General features: G+C 40.4%; 1 protein-coding gene across 1 annotated transcript; it reads right to left on the reverse strand.

Annotated features, from left to right (window-relative positions):
* Positions 1-15,376: 15,376 nt before the first annotated feature.
* Positions 15,377-26,831, reverse strand: ST8SIA3 (ST8 alpha-N-acetyl-neuraminide alpha-2,8-sialyltransferase 3). Its single transcript, XM_030567580.1, has 4 exons — positions 26,480-26,831; positions 24,972-25,094; positions 22,137-22,694; positions 15,377-21,210 (listed from the first exon to the last, which is right to left on the reverse strand). Exons 1-4 carry the CDS (start codon positions 26,656-26,658, stop codon positions 20,928-20,930), a joined length of 1,143 nt encoding a protein of 380 aa, XP_030423440.1. The 5' UTR covers positions 26,659-26,831; the 3' UTR covers positions 15,377-20,927.
* Between the last annotated feature and the right edge of the window lie 228 nt (positions 26,832-27,059).

Here is a 27,059-nt window from a genome sequence, read left to right on the forward strand (position 1 = left end):
CAACACTGAAAAGGCTTACAGTGTAGTTAAACTATACAAGACAATATGACCAGCTAGACAGTCCCAGATCTTTTCTGAAGCAGTAATAGACTCCAACACACAGACTGTTCATGGTCCTCATAAAACAAAACCAAAACCAGATTGACAGCGACCAATAAGCATTGATAGATAAGAAACAAAGGAAGTGACTGCTAGCACCATCATCACAAATGCAAACAACTGAGGCCTGTGTCTGAGGCTAGTAAAATATTCTCTTCCATGAATTGTGTTTGCTGCTCATACCAAGCAAGTGCACCTTAACAAAAACAAGGGATTTACGTTCCAAGTGACAATTTCCTAATTCAAAAGCTATGGCCTCATGGCTGCATGAAAAAATAAGACAACAATGAAATAGTGATTCACGTAACAACACTTAGCAAATAATACTCATTGCCCACTAAAACGGGAAAAATGATTTAAGACCTCAACTGTTTTATGAGAAAAATGTGAATTACTTACTTGTATGCTGAAAAGGTACCTTCCTGTGTAGCAAAAGGGAAAACATCATTGTAAAATACCTGCTCATAATTATATCTACCTGCATATTCATCTATAGAACATAATAAACTGCTCTTTCAAAAAGATTATGCATCTTTTGAATATCATGCCCACAGATTTGTAAAAATGTTACAATACTTGTTGCATAATTTAGTTGAATTAAAATATTTGTATAGAACAAAAATTTAACAGTGCTTCCCTTACATTATTGCTTATTGATACTTTCTTATTTCTAAAGAGCCTACTATCCACTTTCCATCACCTTCCTCTTCAATGTCCTGCTGCCACAAATCCCCCTATCATTGGTTTGGGGGCAGCATTCTTATTTGTTAAGGTTCTGTAGTTAGCTGCTGTAAGCCTAGTGCTTGTATCCTCTTTTCAGATCCATCAGGCAGATCTGAGATTAGTGGCAGAGATGATGGATTATCTCAAATGTAATGCAAAAATGTTATTTGATCCCTCTGTGCTCTAAATCAATTGACTTAAATGAGCCTCAGATCAGGTCCTGAGAGACAGATTTTGCCACCCTTGCTCACAGATAGTTGTACCCTATTCAAGAAGGAAGGTGCTACAGAATGTGGTCAGGGGTGGCAGAATCTAGCCTTTGGATGGAAGACTTCAAGTGTACATCCAGGTGCTACAAAAATGGGGGCCTGATCATGCCAGTGCTCTGAGTACATAACTCCATATAAAGGCCAGATTCTGTCCCCCCTGTTCATATTAAGTACCTTACTCCATAGGGTCATTGAAATCAGTGGGCTAGATTTTCGGAAAGGGGGGGTTGTCCCTTCCCCTGGACAGGGGGGCTTGTTAGTGCGCCATTCATTTGGGCGCCTTTGAACAGACCCCACGAGTTAGGAAAGATTGTTTTCAGAGGGTTTAGTTCATCTGGCTTCTCAGTGAATGTTATGGATTTAATTATTTTTCTAAAAATCACAACGTCAGCTATAACAAGACGTCAGAGCCATTTTGCTGCCAATGTGGAGCAGTCCTACAATGAACATTTAGAATATAATTAGCCACCAATGTACCAACTCTCCTAAGCAGGATAGGAGATAAAGCTTTCACCATATCAGGTAATTTAAACCATGAAAAAGGGAAAACCATGGCAAGAAAAAAGGACGTGTATTCTTTTCAGTAGGAACAGAGAAATCAACTCATGCTTGGAGTTCAGCACCTGCTTAAGGCCCTGATTCAGCAAAGCACTTCATAGGCTTAACTTTAAGCACACATGTCCTGCCTTGAATACAGGGGACTGGACTAGAAGACCTCTCTAGTTCCCTTCCAGTCCTACGATTCTATGATGTCAAAGTCCTATTGACTTTAATGGGACTTGAGCATACGCCTAAATTTAAGTAAGTACTTAAGTGCTTTGATGGACTGGTGCTAGAGTACTCAGCACCTTGCAGCCCCCCTTGAATGAGTTATGCAGCCTCACTCAGTTTAACAGCATTCATATGACCATAATATCAGAGTGCTACTGTCTAGCATGAGTGATTCTGAAGGCTGTATAACTGGAACTGTAAAACAGCTGATCTATTGCTCATTCAATCCCCTCCACAGTGGAATGCTCTTCCACTTGGTGGTAAAATACAGAACAAGTGTCATCATTTCAAATCTGTTTCCCCTTGGGTTTGCGGGGAGCAAGTGTTGCCTAGTGCATAGAGCACTGGACTGGGATTCAGGAGATTTGGATTCTATTCCCCTCTCTACCACTGGTCATCTGGGTGACTGTGAGCAAAACGCTTTGCCTCTCACAGCTCTGTTTTCCCACCTGTACAATGGGGATAATGATACCAACCACCTTTGTAAAGCTTTTTGAGAGCTGCTGATGAAAAGCACTATATAAGCCCTGAATATTAATTATTATTATTAAGCTCATTTTCAGCTGACTTTCAGCATTCCTTTTTCTTTTAGGGCTGTAAGATTTTCTTTACAAAGAGCATTGTAAAATAAGGCCTCAGTCCTGCCATTTACAGAGCAGGCTGGGCTGCTGCACCCTCATGGAGCCCTAGCAGTATAATCCAACCAAATGCTATCTATTGCAGGATAGGGGGCTTCAAATGTAATCATGAAGGTTACAAGTATTATGTTCAGTGACTGCTGCCTACATTACTTACACCTTTATTTTCCTTTAAAGCCTTAATAAAGGGCCCCGAAATGTATTTTTGATTTGAGCAATATGCACTAAACAAACACCATTTTGAACTGTTACAGTTTCATTAGGAGAATGGCAAATGCAACAGTCTCAAATAGATATTGCTGAAAATGCCAAGAGATCTGAAAATTTTAGGGTCTGGTCCTGCATGATGGGAGCAGGCTGAGCCCTCAATTATGCTCTCTTCAGATTAACACTAGAAAAAAAGGAGAAAATGAGCTTTTTGACAAAATGATATTTTCAAAATTCAGGCTATAAACATGGAAATTTGATTTTTTTGTTTTTTTTTAGCTAAGTCAGCTATTAGGATTATTGCATTTTGCAATTACATTGTGTGGTCTCTTTTGATGTCTAATACAGGCAACTCGCCAAATTTACATCAAATGTGGCTGGTAATAAAATGAAAAAACATACAAATAAAATAATAATGTACCGAAAATAAAATTATAATTAATAAAATACCAAGCAACAAAATCAGAATATAGCTCTTTAAGGGTCAGAGCCTCAGCCTCTTCTCTGGCCCCTTTGTGCCTGAGTAAGCCACCTTAACAGGGTATCTGGGGATTCACCTTCCCTGGTGTAAGGTTTGTTTCATATGTGGAAATGGCACATGATGTACTCTGACAATTTGTGCAGGCATAATAGCCTCCAGGGCCATTAGAAGATGGTTCAAGTTAGAGCAGCCCTGAGGCCTCAGGAATGCTCTAACTTGTAATAAGGAATCAATCAGTTTCCAGGATTCAAGGGATTGCAAAAATGACTTAACTCCACCTTTGATCACCCCTGTCAGCCGTGTGGAGTAAGCTTCTGGCACACTTGAGCGTCTGGGCCTATACCCTCAAAGCATTGTATTGAAGTATTATAGGCAAGATTGTCTTCAGCCTCTGCATGGAGCATGAAAGGAACAGAGAGAGCAGAACAAGTTTCCTTCTATCTTGTGGCCCCACAGTGCAAGTGCTAGGATCAACAGTAATCTTTTTATTAAGGGATCACAGGACACCACAGAGCCAGCACCACCAGCCGTTGCAAAGATGGTTGCAAGCCTCTCAATAAAGGCCTCTCCATGGCTCTTCCTCCTTCGACTCCCCCTCACTGGCCAGCAGATCTGGCTGGGTACAAAGAGAAGTGGACATTGTATTCTCTTCAAAGGACTGATGTAGAATGTAAGAATGGCCATACTGGGTCAGACCAATGTTCCATCCGGCCCAGTATCCTGACTTCTGACAGTGGCCAGTGCCAGATGTTTCAGAGGGAATGAATAGACCAGGGAAATTACTGAGTGATCCATTGTGTATTGTTCAGTCTCAGCTTCTTGCAATCAGAGGCTTAGGGACACCTAGAGCATGGGGTTGCATCGCTGACCATCTTGGCTAATGATGAAGTTGTCCTCTATGAAGTTGTCTAATTCTTGAATTCGATTATACTTTTGGCCTGGCAATGAGTTCCAGAGGTTGGTTGAGCATTGATTTAATTATTTTACCCTAATGACTGTTGGTGCAAGAGTGGGTCCTGGAAGTCTGAATACTGGGATCTGCTTAGGTGACGGTAACGGATGCACAAGCCCTGTATGGCAACAGAAGCTGGCTTGACCAGGTGTCATGGTTTTAAACATGATAGTCCTTGTCTATGCTGAGTGTTAAATAGTGCTTTACATTGCATTAGTTAACATGTGTTACATTTCCCACTGCAGGCAAGCCATCAGGACCAGTTGACCCATCAGACTAGAGGACCAGATTTTTATGCGTACCCCTCTCAGGGGTGATAAGTGCACCTATGTGAAAACTGGCACACAATTTCATTCGAAAAAGTGCCATCTGCTTCTCCCAAGTCTGGGTTCTGACTGACCAAGGCTTTATTTCATCATTACAAATTTCTGTCAGTGAACAACGGTAACTCCTCAGTCTCTGTTCAATAGAATCACTGAACAAATTGGTGGTGTCTTTGGTGACACTAACAGTGAGGACAGGGGCTGACTGGAAGGAGATGGTGCTGGAAACCCAGGGCAACTAGCTTAAGGCTTAGACTGTAACAAGCTTTCAGTGCCTAGTGGGAAGAGATGTTTTCCTTGACACACGTCTGCATTTGTCAGGGGCTTTTCTTCTTTCTCTTGAGCATGTGTATGTGTGTTGTGTTTCTTTGTTTCCTATCTCTCTCTTCTTCCCTTCCCCCTATCCTCTCTGTGTGAGAAGGATTCGCCTTTCCTCCATGCCCAATTGCTAGATACAATAATTTCTTTTTCTTTTCTTCCTCTGAAACATCAGGTATTGGACAGTGCCTGAGGCAGCCTACAGGATTTGATGTACCATTGGGGTCTGACCTATTATGCCTATATATTCTCCCTTCATTACCTTTTCAGCTACTTCTCCACTGGGTTTTTTCATGTTTAATTTGCTTCCCTTTTAAGACCATAAGAATGACCGTACTGAACATCAGAAGCTCAGTCCTGCAGTTCCCTCATACAATTGAAGCTCACATTGCCTCCAGTGGAAGCTTTTGATGTCCAAAGAATAGGGGACTGGCCCTTCAGCACTACTCTTCCCCAAACTCTAGAGGAAGAAAAGATCTATAGATCCCTGGGTTCTCCTTTTACCCAGGGAACAAATGATCTCCATGCAACACATGGCCATGTCCTGTTAGCATAAATGTGGGATTTTGCACAGGCACCAAGGGGAATATTAACTCCTAAAACAGCAACCACAAACTAGCGAGTGACAGACACAGACATGCCTTTTTTGCTCCTTTAAACAGACCTTTCTGAGTATTTTCTTGTAATATGTTTACATAACATTTGCAATTCCTTTCCCTCCTGTGTCAAGGCATCAGGACCTGATCTAGCATCTATTGTAATCAATGGGAGTCTTTCACTGATTAGGTGAGAGATGGACTGGGCCATAATGGAGGCATTTGTAAAGCATTTCACCTTGTGTGGGCTCGCTGCACTGGAGTGAGTTTCACTCAGAAGAAGGGAGCAACAATGACTCTCCCAACCTTCTTATGGCCACACACGATAGTCAATTTTGTAATAAGAACAACGGGCAAAACAGTACTGGGCAATAGGTGATTTATTTGTTCCAGGATTTGGCTGTGAGGCAGAATAGGATTTAGAAAATCGAATCTATATTAGAATCTGGAAAGTAACGGTATAATAAAGAGGGATGTTGGCTAAGTGGTTTGGGTACAGCTCTGAACCTTGAAAGATGTGAGTTCAATACTCTGCCTTGTCAAAGATTTCCTGTGAAACCTTGGTCAAATCACTTCATCTCTCTGCCTCATTTGTAGAATAGGGACAATCATGCCCCCCTGCCTTGTAGGGGTGTTGTGAGGATAAATACATTAAAGACTGCAATGGGCTTTGACGCCACAGTAATGGGGGACTTATAAGTACCTTAGCTAGATAATAATTCTCACATTTATACCACAGTACATCCTGATGGATCCTAAACCACTTTTCAAATGTTAATAACTGACTGCACAAGCTATTGGCTGTATTCTGAATATGAACATGGAGATCTATTGGGACCAAGTGCCGTTAGTTTTACTGGGACATGCGTGGTTAAAAAATATTGATAGAGACCCTAATGTGTGCAGATATAAAATATGTCTAATCATTTAATAACTCACTTGCATTTTTACAGTGTATTTCATTCAAGCATCTCAAAGGCAATTTACACATCAGAACAAATAAAGAAAAAGTATGTCTTTCAGATGGGTTTGAATTCTGGCAGGTATTCAGAGACCAGTAATCCTCAATGGAATAGAACTTCAGCAAACAAGGTCAGAGGGCCTGAGTCTGTCCGCACTTACACCTGTTCGACACTTGTGGTAACTCCATTGACTTCAGTTGTTTACTGATCCTGATTTCCATCAGTGTAGGTAAGATCTGAATCAAGCCCACAGTTTGCAAAAATGCCTCTTAATAAATAGCACTGTTCTAAAACAAGCAGCAATGAAAATTTTGTCTGCCGATCAAGGATGCTAGGGTGGGAATGGGAGACAAGGAGAGTTCCTGAGACCCAGGATAATCAGGGAGCACGTAGCAGTAAACAAATGTGTGTATGTGTTAAATAACAACTGGTGGGTGTAAGGAGTCCTAGGGGCAGATTCTCCATTGACTTCAATGGAGCTTTGACAACTGAGGATGCTCTTTAGTATCTCAAAATGTCCTGAGGGTCCAGAAATGTTCTTTTTAGCCCTACCCAGCAAGTTCTGGGTAAGAAGGTTATGCAAGTAAAATGAAAAACATGCATGCAAGCACTGGAAACTGAATATCTACTCACCGTCTTTAAAAAAAAAAGTCAGTGTAGCATTCAGGAGACTACAGCCAGCTGTGACCAGAACCAGGATTTAAACGCAACTCTCTGTAGAATAACGGCGAATGCACTAAAGCATTCCAACCATAATAATGTATTTATCTGGTCATACACAAAAAAGTGAGTACTGTAGTACATATCATTATTTGTGCACCAAACCAAATTGGCTATTTCAGATGTTGATACATACAGTGATAGAGATTTAGAACATCACAGTATATATCAGATCTTTTATGAGCAACGAATGTTTTGTTCTCAATCTGGACTATGACTCCACTTCTGAGAAAGCAAAGCTACAGATGCAATTATTTTCACCTGCTAGGCAAGCCGCATGACTGCACAGACAATTCAGGGACTTAGGTATCTACTTGACCTAAATTGCAAATGGGCAAATATGTGTCATGTCAAAATTTGGTCCAATATTTGCCCCTGCAGAAATGGATTCCAGTGTCTTGAACACATGGTCCTCTATATTTTGGTTTTACACCATATTCTGTATATTAACAAAATAGAAATATACATGTATATCATGGTATGTTTGAACCTTATAAGCTGACATTAATTTTTCATTATACATAAGTTCATTTTCAAGGTCCATTTTTCTGATATAATAAAACATATTTTTATTAATCAGACTAAATAAAGCAGTAGAAAATATATAGTACAACAACCCTCAAATTGGCAGGGGATGAACTAGATTATCTAATAGCCCATTTCTCTAATTTCTATGATTTTACAAAAATTCTTATACACCAGCTAGTCCAGACAACTTCTTACCAAAACCACAGATTCTGACAGGTCCCAAAACTACTACTTCATGTCATTTTTAGTTTTGTTATTTTTCTCTGCAAATATATACACGTAAAAAAACCCTAAACATGTAAGTTGCTTTGCCAATAGATTAGGCTTCAGTGATGGTTAGTGGATCAATAAATAAATAAAATAAAACCATAAATAATGTTAGTAATAAATTATGATGTTTGTACTCATATGGAAGGTTTCATATGAGTATCTAAATGTGCTTTATAGCTATTTAGGCCTACATTTTCAAAGGTACCTACTAGTCTGGAGATTTTCATTTTTGGCCACAGGTTGCCCACCACTAGGATAAGGCATTATACAGAGAAAACAAGACTGTCATTAGATAAAAAGGTGGTAGGCCATCACCTGGAGCACCATGTTCATTTCTGGCCAACTCATCTCAAAATATACCCAGAGAAACAGAAGGAGTTCAGAGAGGGGCAAGAAAAATGTTTAGATTAAGGATCCATATAAGGAGAGACTGATAAGTGCAGGACTGCTTAGTTTCTTAAAGAAATTAATTAGAAGGTAGATGAGAGAAATATGTAAAATCATAAATGATATAGAGAAGGTAAATTGGACAGTCCTATTTTTCAGAACACAAGAACAAGAGGACAGCCAATGGAATGAAAGACAATAATTGGAAAAAGACTAAATAAGGACATTATTTTTTAAAATTTCATAATTAGCCTGTGGAACTCCCTGGCACTGGGTATCAGTGAAGCCAAGAGCTTAATAGGATTCAGAAAAGGATAAAACATTTATTCAGATAATGAGAATATCCACAGTTAAATTAAGCAGAATAAAAAAATAAAGGATATTAAAAAACCCATTATGATTCAACCAACCGCTGCCTGCCAGGGTTAGCAGACTTCCCCATGGAAATTTGTTCAATGATTGTCCATTAAAGGGCTCGTCCTTGATGCAACTGGTACTGGCTTCTCTCAGAGATGTGATGTTGGACTAGATGGACCCCTGACCCGGGCTACCATTGCAGTTTCTATGTGACTGTAGTATGCGAGCTGCCCAAGATCAAACAAGAAGTCAGTTGTTGAGCTGGGAACAGAGATCTGGCCACATGAGGATTTGATGTCAAACAAAAAACCAGAAGCTTCTTACTCCAAGTCCAAAGCTTTTTTCATTTGGGATCTAAAATCCTCATACATTTGCTTGTGAAAATACATACAAATCTCACAATCCTTTGCAGGTACAAAAGATCATGGGACTGTGTCAGTGCTTAAAGTACGTGTGTGTGTGTGTGGGGGGGGGGGAGGTCCATAAAGGGGTGCAGACTGAGTTAAAAATTAAAGTTATCATGGTAATTGAACACTTTAAGCATTCTCTCAGCAAAACTGCTCTGCCTAAACTCTTTGTCTGCACGACTGACCTTTAGATCACTTTAAGCACTGGGTAATGCCAATGGCTTTGGGTGGAGACTCTGGTAAAGTTTGGGGTGGACAATGAGGGGGCCCTAGGAATTATGGGTGACACTGAATTCAGGGCTGCTGGTTATGGGGCTGGTGCTGGGTGTCAGTGCCGAATGTAGAGATTGGGGTTGTGTATGGTAGGGACAGGTGGGATTGTTAGGGAGGGGTGCTGGTGTTGAAAGGAATGGTCACTTCTCCCCTTCTCACTGCGCTGCCAACACAGCACTCAGCTCTGTGGACAGCTCTGTGGAGCTCCAGTGGGAGTGGATTGGAGGTGGACTGAGACCAAGGCAGGAACACAGCAATAAGGAGAAGAGGTATTCCTTCCCTCCTCTTAATTTACTCACTGCCACCAGGTCTCAGTGTTCAAGGGTCTTTGAATGCTGTTTTTCCATTCAACCTGTGGGTTGTAAACCAGTGGATCACTGTCACAAGCTACTTGTGGGTCAGACCCTATGAGCTGAGAAGCCATTTTGTTTTAAGCTGCGGAGAAGACGCACACTCTGCTCTTTCCCAGACACTTTCCTTAGATTGAAATAGTATATTTTGCTCTTTGTATACAGAAAAACAATACAGTTAGGACATGTGCATTCATTAGAAGTCAATTGTATGGGCTGCGATCTTTCTCAGCCAATCTGATCACTGCTACTTTATAAATGCTGAATTATTTAGTTCACACAGGCATTAATCCAACCAAATATTTCAGAGAGTTAATTAGTTCTGAGTGCAGTGGGGGAGTTTTTGGTGTTGGTTAACATTGATTTAGCTGATGTAAAGTGTTTAATATGCTGTTGTATGTAGACTTTGCGGCGGATTGATAACTACACTGCATAAATTAAAAAAAATAAGGAAATAAAATTCCATCTCCTGACATTTGAATAAAAAAATTGCCCTAAATTACTGAAGTCTTCACTAATCACAGGTGCCCAATTTGAGACAATCTGAGATTCAAAACCTGCAACTCCAGGTGAAGTCAATGGGAGCATTCAGCATCTTTGCAAATAAACACATTTCAAGTTGGGTGCCCACAAATGACACCCAAAATTAGTGGGCACTTTTGTGAATGTTGGCTTTTGTCATCTCTGTTGTGCTCTGTAATTTAGAAAAATATTTCTATCTAAATATTGTAACCTGGGAAAAATAGTTTAACTTTATTCATGCAAATAATCTGAATATGTTTTTATTTTAATTAGAAAATAATCATTGATATTGGGATAGTGTATTAGCTGATCAGGGTCATTAGCATGACGTTTAATTTTTGCTAATCAGCTTGAGGCAGTAAGTGTATGAGAAAGATCACTGAGTCATTTTATGGTAGTTTGCAGTGATCAGAGCTACTGATGGTAATTTTTAAAATAATTATTTCTGAGTGAATTTAGTTCTTGGGAAGTATGTTGGTATGATGATGCACTCAGATATAACAGTCTCGGGCATGGCATAAAACTCCAGCTAGAATAACAGAGAAGAATAGACCTGACAAGCCTGAAGACTGTTTATCAAACAGAGTTGGTGCAGCAAGTGTTCCACATTAGCCCAACAATGTACCTCAACTTCTGACTTGGAGAGGCAACCTCCATGGCTCAGAGGTTAGTTCATCCACTATTGTCATAGATGCTCAAGCCCTCAAAAGAAGGATGGTCTTGGAGTTAAGGCAGTAAACTAGGATTCATGAAAGCAGAGTTTAATTCTTGTCTGCCACAGACTTCCTGTGTGTGTCCTTGGACAAGCCATAGTATTTGTTCAGTTAGACCATTGGGATGGCACTTGTCCTTTCCAGTGTGTTTGAACAGCACCTAGCACAATGGGGTCTGATCTCAGTTGAGCCTGTAGGTGCTACTGGAATACAAATGATAATAACAACTGAAAACTGCTGAGCATCCTCAACTCCTATTTAAACCAATGGTTCTTAGGGATGCTTAGCAACTCAGTCCTTGGTCTCTCAGATAAAACTATTTAAAAAGATACCATTTAATACAGTCTTGTGGACACTTGTCTACTATGTACTGGACTGAGGAAATCAACCATATTGTGCTTAGGCCACTGAACACGTATAGGTGTTTGGTCACTTTCTTCTTGAGATAAATCCACATCAATGACCTTGAAGTGAAAGGCTACATATCCCATTATCAGTCTCTTGATTCACCCAGTAAGAATGAATTTAATTTTTATGTGTGTAGCTTTTAGATGTTAAAATCAGACCCAAAGAAAACATACTATTGTATTGATTTGTTCTCAGATACTTCTGTGCCTGTTTTGTATCCTGCAAAATATAAAATACTTTTTGATTAAAATTTTGTTAAGGAATTCAATACAGTGTTAGCATCTGACCCAGCTCAAGCAGTCAAAAGCAGGACTACAAACTACAAACAGTTAAAAAATATAGGAAGGAAGAAATACACACTGCTGAGTTTCACAGATTTCCAATGCACAATAAAATATTTTATTTAAAAACAATGCATTCAATATTGTGTTTTGGCACGAGTCGATGTTGCAGGCACAATCACACCGAACAATAACATTGTGAAAAGATTCAAAATGAATCATTGCGTTTCCCCCGCTCCCCACAAACTACAGTCACAATAAATATGCAGGATTCCTCTACAAAAGGAACAGGTTCCTTGTTCACAAATATGACAACATATTTACATGTACATTACACTGTGCAGGCCACATTCAAATCTCAGATGTGTGGCCACATCGAGTACATATTAAGTAATGCCCTGGGGCCTGATCCTGATCCCACTGAAGCAAATAGTGACTTCAATGGGAGCAAGATCAAATACCAGCTTTTGCATGCAACACATTTTGCAACATGTGCAGCTTTGCACGCCATTCACCTGAGATTATATCCTGGCCCATAATGGACATTAACACTATTTTAAAAATAAATAATACTTCTAATATGGCCATTAACTAATAAATGGTTTATTACAATTATGGCAGATCTGTTTTTAATTTTTTTTATTATTATTTTTACTTTTTTAGTGAAAACAACTCCATTAAGCATTGAACTGCATGGTCATTAGAATAAAGAAACATTCATTTACAGAAAAACTGCTTTCAAAATCAATTCTTTTTGCAGCCTCCATTCACAGTTAGTTATATTTCATAATCCTCACTTTTTGGTATACTCAACTGTTAAATAAACAAAGTGATAGCCAAAATGATTTTTTTCGTGTGCCCTACGTACATGTAATATTCACTGAAAAAATGCTATGTACTAAAATGTTAAATAAAGATATATTAAGTAACAGAAGTAATACACATACATCTCCAATTTTTATGTACAGTTTTGTTTTATGTTTTACTGCTCTCCTGCCCAGTCCCCAATATATAAGCTAACATCAAGATCAGCACTGTTCTTGTATTACACTCTCACACTTCTTTGTGAGTTTACACATGCATATCCTCATACCTTCACAGGTCTTCTTTATAGGTGGATGGCTTATACCCACTGAGAAAGAAAATAGGCATGCAGTTGCTCACATAAATTCAGTCACTGACATTATTGGAAGCAGGATAGGCCTTTATGGACTGTGCAACAGTATCATGAACATCAACAAGTCCTGAGGTGATCAGAGCTAAGATCTTAAAACTTCAGCTCAAAAGAGCTTAGGGCACTATTTATAGATAAAATTCACCCTAACGGGTGGTTCTAGGGATTTTGCCGCCCCAAGTGCTGCAGGCAGGCTGCCTCTGGTGGTTTGTCTGCGCAGGGTCCGCTGGTCCTGCGGCTTCAGCGGACCTCTCGCAGGCGTGGGACCAGCGGACCCTCTGCAGGCAAGCCACCGGAGACAGCCTGACTGCCGCCCTCTCGGCGCCGGCAGAGCGCCCCCTGCGGCTTGCCACCCCAAGCACGCGCTTGGCGTGCTGGGGCCTGGAGCCGCCCCTGCACCCTAATGGATGTCGTGCATCAAAAGTCCTCCGTGGCACCACGATCAATACTGCCCCAGAACAGCATCCGTCCGAACATTGTGCTCACCTAGAGACCTTATAACCCTATCCTATCTTGTCTCCATTTGCAACCTGTCCCATGGTAGGCATCCTACCCTCACGAGACAGGGCTGTATTGGTTTTGAACAGTTCAGTGCCCTTCTCCTTGGAACGAGTATCCATGATTCAATATGTTAAACAAAAATGCTTTGAAATGACACATATCTGCATGCAATCGACACATATCTGCATATAATGTCCTATAGCTATGCCTATCTATCAAGACATTCACTTGTATTAGTGCATATTTACCCTTCGCAATCAGGAATCCATTCAGATTGATATAGACAAGAAGGAATTCAGATTGCAAGAGAAAGGCAGGAAGAGTGTAGCCAACAAGATAACAAACGTAGGCAAGATTCACTCTCCTCAATACCTGGAGTGGGGTGCAATTTTTGTCACTTGACACTCAAAGAATCTGATCAGCTGGAGGAAAGCAGCTGGATGAGTTGCTTTAATTTATGTGGGGTCTCCCTGTCAGTCTGCTTGGAAGATGTGGTGAGTCAGCACACTTATTGGGTGCTCCTGGCCCTGAGCCTTCCCAATTCAATTCCATTCATTTGTTTGTCTTGGCTTTGATCTCTCCATAAAACACAACCAGAGTCTGCCACTGGGAGTAGTCATGGAGTCAGGTGCTAACTACTCACTGTAAAAGTGGCAGAATCTGGACCATCAGTGACTGGCTTGTGAACACTGAGGTGTCAAACAGGACCTTTAACTCTTTTCAGGTTCACTCCCCTGAAAAGGGTTACATGGGCCATGAGTGAGACACAATAGGAGAAGGACACTGATCTCAATCCTGCAGTCCTGACACAGGCAAAACACCTGCTGTTGTTAAAGGGAGTTTACCAGCACAGATACTTCTGGATCATGCTCTTAATGTGAGTTTCTCCAAACAAACTAATATGAAATTGGAGATTTGGGACAAGGAGAGGGGCTTGATCCTGCCCTGAATGAATCATACAGGAGTCTTTCCATTCACTCCAATGAGAAGAGTATTGGCCCCCAAAATAGTGTTCCTTTCAATTTGCATAATGAATCCAGCCATTTTTGTCTCTAAACAAAAGCAGATATGAAAGACCATCTAGAAAAACAGAAGGATACAAGTAACACATTGTTTTAAAGCGTGGTTTCCACATTGCAGCAAACTTGAACAAAGAATATTGATACCAAAAAGCAATTTTCTTTGGGCCTTATTGTGTCATTGATTTTGAAGCAGAACTCCCCGCTGAAATCGATGGCTCTGAAATGTTCAATGGGGTTCTGAAAATACAATGGGGAGTTATGCGTAAAAATCAATGGTATGATATGGCCCTTTGTCAATAATTTTCTGAATTCCTGTTTCTGATATTTAAAGATATTTGTGTTTCTCACTTAGCATCTAGTGCCTCTTTCTCCCTGCTATAGCATCACAGTAGTGCTTATCAAACCACAGTCTGTTTTCAAGGGGAAAATTCTCCTGTCAAATGCCCAGAGTGGATCTCACCCCTGATAGAACTCTTGGGAGTTCTTTTCCTATGGAGAGAGCAGAACTTGGAGTCTAGTTCCACTGTGTACCTCTGAGAGGAGACTTTTGTCCTACAGTATCATAACTTCACTGCAAGAGAGAGTGGGGAGAGAGAAACAGGCTTTAAGGGAGGCAACACTGTTTAAACTGAACAAATTCAGCCCTGGTATAAGTGGCACAACTCCATAGTCTACTTCCTTCAACAATTAGGGATATAGTTTCAGAAGAGTGACCTCTCTTTTACAGAGTTATTTGTTCCCATAATTTTTGCACTTGCAATTCATTTTGTGGGTGCAAAAGAGCAGGCACAGAAACGGAATCCAGCCCTCAGATGAAAATAATAGCAAGCAAAATTATATAAAAAAAAAGCTGCAGATTACAGCTGTGTGGAGACTGGAATTTCCACTTTACACAGGATTTTGAGTTTTCAAAATTTGTTGTTTTTCTGATAAAGAAAGAAATCTGAACATTTCAGAATTCTTTGCCAAAGAAAATTTCAGAAAAAAAAAAGAATTGGGGCTGAATGAAATGCTTTGTTTCAATTTTGGCTTTTTACTGTATATTATATTATAATATATATGTAATATATAATACAAAATATAAAATTGAAACAAACATCAGTTCAAAAGGAAAAACTGAAACATTTTGGTCTGAAAATGTCAAAATGGGACATGTTAACATTTTAGAAACTTTTTTCCTTTTTTTCAACACAATTTCATGAAGCATTTTGATTTCATTGGAACCTCTTTTTCCAATGGAAAATGGTTCCATTGAAGTTTTTCTGACTAGCTCTACTGGAGAAATAAATCCACTTTCTGAACAGGAAATGGTAGAGCAGTGCGGAACAAAACTCCAGATCAGGACACCAACCCAAAATAGAGATTCAGATCCAAATGTTGCCACTATACTAAACGGTAGAATTCATGATGAACTCTGATGGCACGGGACCCCATAGTGAAGTAGATTTAGAGCTGAAATTATTTCAATACACTGAAATGTACCAGATAAAGTTTTGGATCTTGAGAATTCCTGCTTGGAGTGATGCTGCACTGTGAAAAAATGATGACTTTATTATAAGACGGTCCACTGCATTTGAAAAGATTCTGATACTCTTATTCAGATCCAGTAATACCGTACTCCATGGGTATTCCCATTGAAGTCAATGGAAAGAAGACAGTGGAATAACCCATGCAGTAAGGTGATCTTAAACTAGAATAAAGGTGTTGGAATCTGGCCCTAAATAGATTGCTCCCCTTTGTGAAAATATCTCTTGAAGATGCTCTATGTGACTGGATGGAAAGAACATTCATTTAGATGAGTGCATATTTGCTTGTGATTACATCTAATTAAATTCATTAGTAATCTAAACTTGTACATAACTATGTACCTAACTTGCACATAACTATGTTATGTAAACAGTGTACAGTAGCCAAACACTGACATTGTTGGCCAATATAATTTCTTATTGTTGAGAGCCAGCAACTGAAAAATATATACAACATATTGGCCTCAGCATTAAAACAAATATGATGCTAATTGTTCATATTTACTTAATTAGATTAAAATTATAGTTTCCCATTGTTTAAATTAATAATCCGTCACTTAATTAAAATGCCAGCTACCAACTATGAACCTTCCTGCAATATTTCCTGTTCTCCAGTGATTGAGTTCCACACAGTACAAAATATGATACAATGTTTATAGAATTAGGTGTGTATTGGTGGCTGTGTGTGTATATTAAATTAGACTAAGAATATTCTGTTATACATAGCAGTGAATTAAGAATGGATTTAACTTCTACAGTGAACACACACGTGCTGTACAATCCAATAATAAAGTACATTGGAAAAGTTTAATTGACGTACCTAGTTAATAATTAGTGCAGAACCCTACCCTTCATAACTCTCTTCTTCCTTTTTGAAAAATATGGTAAATAATGTTTTCACCTTCCTTAGACACAGGCACCCAGAAAAAGACAATTGCTCAGAACTTAATTCTTGGGCTGTTGCTCCTCTCTTACTCCCTCTGCACCCCAAGCTGCGATAACTGGGCTTACAAATTTACCTGAATTGTGAGTTCCATTGTAAAAAGTCAGTGTAAGTTCATAAGATGTCACAGTGGATGGGAAAAGGTACAAAATGGAGAAGACTGAATTAGTCCATACAAAAAGACCTACTGATATAACCCAAGGACTGCGTTAAGATCCTGTGTGTAAGAAAGAAAAGTGTGGAACCAGAAATTAGTGAACCAAAATTGTTGTGCCAGAAGTAGGCTTAATTGGTGGACGAAATAATGAGGGGATGTGCTATTCCACCCATTATTCCTTTTCGGGGTCTTTAAAAGAAAAAGACTTTGGGGAAAAAAATTGCTACTGGAGCAAGCTTCACCATCATGGCAGCCACCCCACCACCTCTTAGGACTCCTGGGCCTTCATCATCCTGATCTTGAGAGATGTCCTGACCAGACCAGGCCAGAGAGAGAGAGACTCAGAACATATCACCACCTCTACTTGGCTCCAGCTGAATCCCAGACATCATCTGGGATGAAATAGGATCAAACTTTAACAATAGTATCAGGAACAACATCTCCAGCCCATCTCAATGATCTTCATCAATTTTTCCCAAAGGACAATTATCATCATTTTTGGTTCCATCTAATGACTATCAAACAAAGATTTTTCTTCCTTCTAAAAATTCTCTTCAGCTAAAGGGAAAGGGAACAAGGGGTGTTGTTAACATGAAAACCTTACTCAATACTTGACATTTTGCATCCTTTAACTATTTTTCTCTCTTTGCTGTATCTTTAATAAAAGGTTAAAAGGGATATTTAATAATGTGGTTGCCATGGTACTAAGCAGGCTGAGGGTTCTGTATACCAAACCCCAAACCTTGTTGATCACTGTTTAATATTGGACAGTGACTGGATTATGCTAACACATTTAACCCATCTATTCCATTTAAATTAATAGAACACTCCCCACGCTCTTTCCTCAGTCACAATAACACCTCACTTTGCAAGGCATCATATGGCAGTTTCTCACAAAAGACACAGCAATGCCAGTCCATGGCTAGAAGAAAGTAGTCTGTGCATCCCACTGGACTTCAGGAGTACCATAGCAATCACACCCACAGAGTAACATGGCAGATTAGGAGTTACAAGGGATGGGTCCAATCCTGAAAACCTTTACTCATCTGACTTCATTAGGACTAGTCCAAAGGCAGACGTTTGCAGGGCTGGGCCCCAGCTCCTTAACCTAGGTATTGTATCTCTTAGTATGTAAGATCATTGGGGGCAGAGACTGTCTTTTCGTCCTGTGTTGGAACTGTGGCTAGCACAATGGAGAACTAATCCCTGACTGGGGACCCCACATGCTACTGCAATGCAAATAATAAATAAAATAGCAATAATTAATCATATGGAGCCACGATACATTGGTACCTCATCGCTATCAGGCCACTTAATAATAACACCTGTAATAAGCAATACTCTAGTGTATGAATTCTTAAGAATACCAAGCAGGACAGACAAAGATATCAGGAAAGCAGATGCAGGCTTACACAACTGGGAAAGAAACTTTAGGAATAATGTGATTTCTAAACAGGAGAGTGTGAAGTCATCCATTAACACTATGATGGCATATTCTGTACTCTGTGAGTTTGGATATAGGCTAACCTCCTTCTGAACACTTTCAGTTTTAAGTTTCTATTTACAAAACAAAACCAGCAAATTTTTGTGATTTATGTCCTCTCCACCAATCAAAGAAGAATTTTGAAAATGGTTTCAAAACTCTTGCTGTTTCAGGATCTCCAGTCAGTGAATGGGGCTGGTGTCCTTCACTGGTGGAAATACCACTTTAAGAACACTGCATAGCAGAGACTGAGTTTGATGATGCAAAGTCAGCTACATAGAATTTGCTTTTCCACTAGAGGCATTGGGATTCAGAGTTTTTTAAAGTTGTAGCATGGTGGATCCATGTTCCCCTGAGAGAGGTGAGAGCTTAGAAATGGAGCTAACACTCCCATTAACCTGATTAGGGCCAGAATTTCACCCTAACTCTCAGGTGGATTTTCACTCAGGAAAGAACTGAGGGAGAAATTCCTATTGAAATGAAAGGCAAAACTCCCATTGAGTTCATTAGGGTCAGCATTTCACCATGGATGCTTAGGGGAGTATGCTAAATAAAGCAGTGGTCCCCATTTCCATCCTTCACCAGTCCTGCCATGGCCCTCTCAAGCCAAGGTGCAAAGGTTTCAGTGGATTCCATGGAGAAGGGAGACCATTCCTCACTGATTAGAACATTCTTTATATTACCCTGGAGTTTTCCTTTCTTAAATTCTATTTCTACTTTGTAGATAAAGAATCTTGGAAAAATTAAGGTAGCAGCATGTGTGATGTTTTACATCTTTATCACATTTACCTCCTGGGCTTAGTTATTCTTCACTTAAAGCCATACAAAATAATATAAAATTGTTAGAATATTTTAAAGTATAATGGTTTTAATTTAAAAAGTATTAGAATCAATTGGCCTGAGACACAATGGCCAACATTTTCAAACTTAGGCCCCAAAAGTTAGGTCTCTACATAAGTTGTCTGATTTTCAAAGTGGTTTAGAAAGAAACCTGCATCTCCCATGGACTTCAGTGAATGTTTATTTACCTAAATATGGAATTAGGTGATTAATTTTTGGCACCTAAATTTGAAAATTTTAGCCAGTAGTTTTAATCTGTTTGCTGGCATTGAGCTTATCCTCACTGCTCCCAAATAAAAACCTATCAAAGATTTTTGTCGAATTACGTTTCATCGTTACACTTTTTTTTTTAGACATAACTATATACACTTGTCCAGGAGCAATATAATGATTACTCTGGTTTCTGCACATCGTTTTAGGGGGATATGGAGAGGGAGCAACAGGATGGGGTATAGCATTTCCAATATGGATGCCACTTTTGGAACATAATACAATGTATTACTCAAACACATAGAATAACTATGCTTGAGGTACAGTAGCACGAAAAGGAAAAAGGAACAATGTATGTGAAAATCTAATTTCTATCTTGAGCCCTGATCCTGTAATGAGAGCTGCATGGATGGACTCCAGAGGCCGCACAGAGCTCATTGCAGGACTAGAGCTTTGGCTGGTAGTGCAATGGACTATGAAGCAGAAAACCCGTTTCTTGCAATGGCTTTAGAATATGTGGCTTAGGCTTGTGAAGACTGGGAGTGCAGCAACAACACTGATGAAGGGGAGTTTAGAAATAGAAGAGCCTAGGTCAAAGAGACTATTACAAATGGTGCTCCTCCTCCGAAGGATCTATATTCCTAAAATCACTGCTAGCCCCCTTTGGAGATGTTTGGATAGGATTAAGAAGGGCCCTTACTTGGATTCCTGGGGTCTCCTCATCACAGAATAGAATTTTTTAAAAAAAAGTTGTATTAATAATCTTGATACATTAATTTTAAAATCAAACAGCCAAATTCTGTTACGCTGATGTTAATTCAACATTCCCATTGATTTAAATGGGTCCACCTCTAGGATTTGTCTCAAACTGAATTAAGACACTGAGGTAACCTAAGAACAATTTATGTATCTAGCTATGACAAGGCCTATCACTTTAATACTATTCCTAGGAAAATCTAAAATAGAAGACCACAGATGATATGCAAGCTGTGAAAATCAGAGTCCGTTCTAAAGAACTAGAACTCGATAGTAAATGAAAATGTTAATTAGCTTTCTCCAATTAGCCATGGCAACATGTGTTTGTTTCACTGCTAATAGTAATAGCTGTAAGATAAGCAAAATATTTTAAACTAACGGTTCTAATTCTAATCTCCATGGAACATTAAAATTTGGAGGTTAGAGGCATTTAGTGTAATGTTAAAATATATATATATATATGAAAATATTTTAAAACATGTATTTAGTAGCATATCTATAAATGCAAAATATCTATCTTAAATAGTTTAAACTTTCCTGGTCCATGAATAGTGTTGGTACATTTTGATAAACACTTCTGCATTGCTAAATATGCTGAAACCTTTTGATGAGTTGTGATAAGGGCGATTAAAAAGCATCTTTATATTATGGAAAATATTTTAAGTTTTTTTCTTTTTTTTTAGAATTATATTTTAAAGAATGTTTAATTCAGTTTTGGGCACTTTTTAAACAATCATTTGGCACTTCAAGTTTTAAGTTCTTAGGCACAATGTGACAAAGTCAGTTTAGTTAGTCCTTCACCATGCATTTTGTAGAGCAGCTGAAATTCTGCAGGCAGCTGGTGGGATTCCTGCCACTTGGTAGTGAACTTTGTTCCTTTTTTATCGTAGTAATGGTATGGGAGGTCTTCCCTGGTGTTAGGATCAAATCCAAATGGCCAAAACCCATACAAGTGGATCTCTTCACATATTGCAGAAGCAAGAGTATACATAAGAATACCTGTGCTCAGTCGCTTGGGTGACAAATGTTTATTTTTCCAGTACCTGTGAAATAATAAGCAGAGGCTGATTCAGGTACAAATTCTGTATATGACCATTTATAAGAAAACAGGATGGTGGGTGGAGAATGTCAATATTCATAAGTGATCATATGAATAATATAAGGGTTACTATTCAGGTTAGGCCTTATTAAAACAGCATGACTATAACATACTGTTACTGAAAATGCTATCCTTGCACAAGTTTATCACAGACTTTTTTGTACCTCTCTGCAATGGTGCCCATTAGGACATTGGTTTGTTAGTCCCCAATCCTGCAAAGTATTCCCTGTCTGCAGAAAGATCCCTTCACTTTTGCAGAACTCCATTGACACCATCTGGGCTACACATGGGCTTCTGTTTGCCTATGTGGAGGCAACTGCAGGATCATGGTCTTAGGGTTAAATTAACCCTTGTGCAGATAGCCATTACAAGGCCATGCACTACTTATGCCAGTATTATTGCATTGCATTTACAGTCTTCAATCTGAACAAGAGTGCCTAGAATTTAAACTACTCTGAAATGCAATCCTGCTTATGTCAAGTCACCTTGTTTATATGACGACTCTGGCTATAGGCTGGCTTATAATACTTACAGCAAAGGTTGATGGTGCTCTAGTGCTATATTCATTGTGATTCACCCTTGTGCAGTGGGACAGCACAAAACCCATGCAGCCACTTACATCCCACTTTTGCTGAATTAAATGCCACATTGACCTTGTGCTACTCTTTTGCATGGGGGGAATTTCACCTTAAGGGACCAATTGTGCTTCTCACTGAAGTCAATGGCAAAACTTCAATTGCCTTCAATGGGAGCAGGATTAGGTCCTAACCTTTAGACATTGCACATAAGGTGAATTGTGAATGAAAAATCAATAAAGTAGTTGATTAGTGATATATGTTTCAATGAGTGAAATACATGAAAAATACAAACCTGTTGACATGCTGCATTATATTTCCTGGCCAAGCTAGCTGGACCTTTAATTGCCCTCTATGCTCAACAAAGAAGTCAACCAATGTTCTTGTAACAGTTGCTGAAGTGTGGAAGAAAAAAGCTGGGATCCAAAGAATGGCCCCATCAAGCTTTTTTAAACTTAGAAAAAAGTTATTGCGATCCTGAATGGTCAAAAGATTGTTGTAATACTTTTCCAGGATGCTGGGATTGAAGGTTGTAAGGTTGGTTTTCCTTCCAACATCTTTTTGGAAAGCCTCAGTTGGAGCAAAGTTGCAACGAAAAACAAAATCAGACTTATCTATTTCTTGTCCACACTGACTCCCTGTAAGGATTCCACTATTTCCAACAACAGCACAAATGTTATAATGCTTATTCAAGACAGGTGAGACATCTGGAAGCAGTGATCTGAAGTTATTGCTAATAGAGAAAACATACTTATGGCTGGAATAATCATAATGCATCAGCTGTCCAATCCGAACACTATTCTTGGTCAAAGAAAAATTTTTTATTACATCAACATGCTGGAGAATTCCTTGCCTAAAATAAAATACAAAAAACCAAAATAAAACATTTCATTATATTTCTCTCCTTTATACAAAATAGAGGTTTTCTTTCTTATGTCATGATTGGTTTTATTTAAACAACTGGAGTGAAGTTATTCCAGCTGAGGGTTGCAATGCAACAGCTTTCAAATGGATATGAACTGACAAGAGTTGTAAGACCAGATCCTCAAACCTTCATAACTCCACTGACTTTAATGGATGATGCTGATTTGCATCAGCTGAGGATCTGGCCCAGAATAATATCAACATTATAATACTTGATTAATTTTTACGTTTGAGGCATATGATTGTAACTATGTACTGTTTACATGGGATGAAATTCACTGCTGTGCAGAGCCTCAGCAAAAAGACTAAATCCTATTTAAACCCTGACATGAGGGCAATACCTGGGCCCTGTGCTGATCTTCTGGATAGGGGTAAATTTCATCCATGGTAGTGAACTGAAGTGCTTTGGTGAGACTGGATAACTCTCATATGCCAAGATGTACTTAAAACAAAATGAAGCAGTCAAGAATATTCAATTGTATTAACAGTAATGTAGCTAAATTTTTAATACAAGTGCTTCTTGTACCTCATTAAGAAGCTTTGAGTCACAAAACAAATGACATTCAACTGTCTCCCCTTATGTAAACATAATACCGTAATAGCTCATTTGAACAAGCAAACTGGAATTTTTAAAAGGGCTATTATGAATCCTAAAAACACTCTGGAATTTCGCCTGCAGTGGATAAAACTAGAAAATGAACCATTACTGCTTTATTTGCTCATGTTTATGAAAAACAGACAACCTCTCTTCCAGCTTGCCATCCTCAAATGTCTAAGCATTAATGGAATCCCAGTGGGTACCCTAATTATGGTCTATTGCTAACAGACAAATGCAAGGCAGATCTTGAGGCATTAACTAACATCAACATAGAGGTGCAGCTGAGCTATTTATTTAAGGGTAGACTGTGCTGCAAGAGCACAGACCACAGTGGTGGCACATTGTGATGTCATTCCAGGAACACCCCAGGGAAGAACCACAATTTCCTCTCTGCTCCTCTCTGGCCCCTGAAGGGTTGTAATTTAGTGTTGGGCTGTACCAGCCACAAATTATTTCCCACAGCTCCACACTGCCTCATCTATTGTGTTGACTAGAGACCAAAGAGTAGAGGGAGTGAAGCCAAAGTTCACCACCTCTCCTACCCATTCCAAGGAAACAATTAGTGGGCACATTGCTCAGCTCTCTCCGTTGTGCCAAAGCCCAAGACCAGCTGTGCTGCACAGGGGTGTTAAGAAAGTTCTTACTCCTCTGCCTGGTTGTGTAATCCAAGCCACAATCTAGCCTTTAAAAACATGGGGCAATTTTCAGGGAAAATTTGTATTCTTATAATGTTATTGACCCAGATTGTGGCATCAATCTCTAAGCAGAAAGCTCCACTGACTGAAGATCAATGGCTAAACACATATATACGTAAAGAAAGAAAGAAGACTGGCCCACCATTCACCAGCATTAGTATCACAAGTTGAAGAAGAGCATTTCACCTAAAAGGTATTTCACCTAATATTAAATTCTTGCAAATGTTGAGTTTTGAGGAAATGAAGGGAACTGAGGAATAATTTTCATTGCCATGTTGTCATCTTGTTAAACGGAATTTGGTGAAGTTGCGGTGAAAATCATTATGGAACGAATGAATTGTAATTGGATCAGAAATGTTTCCATCATGTTCCCCATGTTTTAGACAACCAGAAACAGCTATAGTTATAAAGAAAGACCTAGTCTGCATTTTTACAGAAGTACTGGTTCTAATTGGCTGAGAAGTTTCACTAAAACAATTTTGTGTATTTTAATGAATATAATATTTGATATTTATATATTGATTCTTAAAGTTTTTTTTAATTCTCTTGAAATAATAGCAAATTAATTATCATTTGGATAAACTTGGTCACATTCCATTAGTATAACAGTAATATTCCATTGCTGTAAAACAGCTTCTGTTCTTTAATGAAATAATAAATTACCCTAAGACAGTGATGTATTTTATTTTGTATCTTTTTTAAACACTTCACCTTGTTGGGAAATGTTCAGACTCACTCTTTGTCTCAAGAGTTCTGGCAAGTTACTCAGAATTCAGTATTTATAATTGCCTGATTATATGTTCTAACTACACACCAACCACAGGTACATAGGGAGAGGGATAATTGCACTACATGGGGCTAGACTAGAGCCCTATGCCTACCAAAACAGTCCCTTGGTTTGATTCTCTCTCACCTTTGATGTAAGAATGCTGTTCTATTAAACGACCATTTGGAAGGCTTTTCCTGCAGCTCGTGTGTCAAAGAATTTGTAATTGGTACAAATGAAGGGTCCAGAAACTTCAGTGCAAACTGGGACCTGAAAAATGAGCACGCACGCATTTACACACAAACGGAATTAACAAATTGTTCAGGGCTGAGTTTAAAGATTCTGTCTGTTTCAGTGCGGATGACTTAATGGGCAGGGAACTAACTGAGCAAAATCTCCATTTCCCCCGTCATAGTCTGGTCTCCCTGTTTAAATCAATCTGAACGGAGGGGAAGAGAGACTTTACACATTTCTGTGCACTGCAGAATTCATAAAATGGCCGTCAAAAATATTACCGTGCTGGAATTGAAGTCAAATAGATGTGCAGGTTCAGAGCATAAATCAGCACCACGGACAGCGGTCAACCAGCAGGCAGCCTCCAGCAGCCAGCCCAGCTCCCTGGGCCTGGGTTATTATGATAAGAGGGTTCTGCCTGTTCATTTCATCCTGCTTTTCTGTCTCCTTTCTCTCTCTCTCTCTCTCTCCCCCCCCCCCGCCCCCGCCAGCCTCAGAAACACCAGCAGTTTAACAACTCTCCTTCCACTCCACCAGAGTGTCCTGCATTTCTCTGAGGGATTTGGCTTGTAGGCTGCCCTTGCTCAGAAAGCTCAGCACTGTAGGGTAGGGAAGGGAATCTCTCTTCATGTGTCCCCTAGAAGATGCAAAGGGCTTTGCACACGGACTGCATCAGCCAGCACACAGCGTTTCTGCAAGGAGTTCCAGCCCCACCGATACGACCCAGACCCGTTCGCCTCTCGTCGGGCTCAACCCCTTGGATTTCCGGGGGATGCAGTGTGGTCCCCTGGGTACCCCCATCAAGTGCAAAGCGCCATGCAAGATGGGGATCTGAGCCACTTTTCTCTCTCTCCAGCTGAAGAACAGCAGGCTGGGGAGGAAGGAGAGCTGGGAACCGCTCTGGGTGCTGGGGGTCCAGAGAGCATCTTGTGCCCTGAGCCTGGAGCCCTCTGCCGGGAGTGGCTTTGCGCTGGACCCGGGGCTGGGATCTCCCTGGTGGGGGGAATTGCAAAGTGGGGGAGGGTTGCAAGGGAAGACGTCTGGGGGGGACGGGACTCCCAGCCTTTCCCCACCTCAATCCAGGGGACCAGGGCGCCTGCGCCATTAGCTCGCCCCCTGGAATATATATGAACCGGGCGTGTAGCCACTATGATCATCAACTAACACGAGCCTTTCCCCCAGGTCAGTCAGCAGCATCCTCCCCACCACACAGACCAAGGGGCCCTGTGGTTTTGGCCGCTGGTGCGAAAGCCCAGAGCAGAGCGAGCACATCGATTGACTCGCAGGGTGTTGTTTCGTTTCAGAAGCAACCATCAAAGGATGCCTGGGCTAACGGGGAAAGCCAAGATGCAAGCCTCCCCCCGACCCCCTCGTGTGCACCCATCCGCCTTAAAACGGAGCGAGAAACAGCGGGCACTTACCTGAATCCAGCATGGAACATGTACATTCTGGGCACCCCCGAGCTGGCATATCTGGGAGTGGTGAAGATATTGTCCTTTTTCAGGGACACGTAGCTGATGAGGGATAAGATCAGCAGAGCCACGCTGAGCATCACCAGCCCCAGCACACTAGCCACCCGGACCATTTTGCAATTTCTCATGCCTGGGAAAGCAATGGAGTTGTGGGGGGATGGGGTGGGGGAGAAGCTAGAGAAACCGGCCCATTGGCGTTACAGCGAGCGAGCTGCGATGGCGCCGTGTGTGTCGCGGGTGGAGGGCGGGGGAGGCAATCCGGAGCCACGGGAGCTGCGAGCAGGCACCAGGCGGAATTACAAATAAAATGGAGGGGTCGGAGCTGCAGGCGGCGCTGAAATGGCAGCCGGCTGCGCGGGGGCTCCGCTGCCCTCAGACCAGGCCCGTTCCCGCCGGCCGGGCTGGGGGTCGAGCGTTCCCGGGCCGTGCGGGCACCGGCGGTAATGAATGAACCAAGTCCCCCAAACAGCCTGCGGGGAGCGGCGCTAACGAACGTAGGAGCCACGGTGGCCACACGCTGCCTAGTGGG

The sequence above is a fragment of the Gopherus evgoodei genome, chromosome 6 (genome assembly GCF_007399415.2).
Source record: "Gopherus evgoodei ecotype Sinaloan lineage chromosome 6, rGopEvg1_v1.p, whole genome shotgun sequence".
NCBI lineage: Eukaryota > Metazoa > Chordata > Testudines > Testudinidae > Gopherus > Gopherus evgoodei.

What these genes read in the sequence shown, in the direction of transcription:
- ST8SIA3 (XM_030567580.1), bottom strand. Translation starts at nt 26,658, where the DNA reads ATGAGAAATTGCAAAATGGTCCGGGTGGCTAGTGTGCTGGGGCTGGTG. An exon ending in ATGTTCCATGCTGGATTCAG is followed by an intron (nt 25,095 to 26,479) that starts GTAAGTGCCCGC and finishes CTCATTTTTCAG; the next exon opens with GTCCCAGTTTGCACTGAAGT. An exon ending in ATAATGCAGCATGTCAACAG is followed by an intron (nt 21,211 to 22,136) that starts GTTTGTATTTTT and finishes ATTATTTCACAG; the next exon opens with GTACTGGAAAAATAAACATT.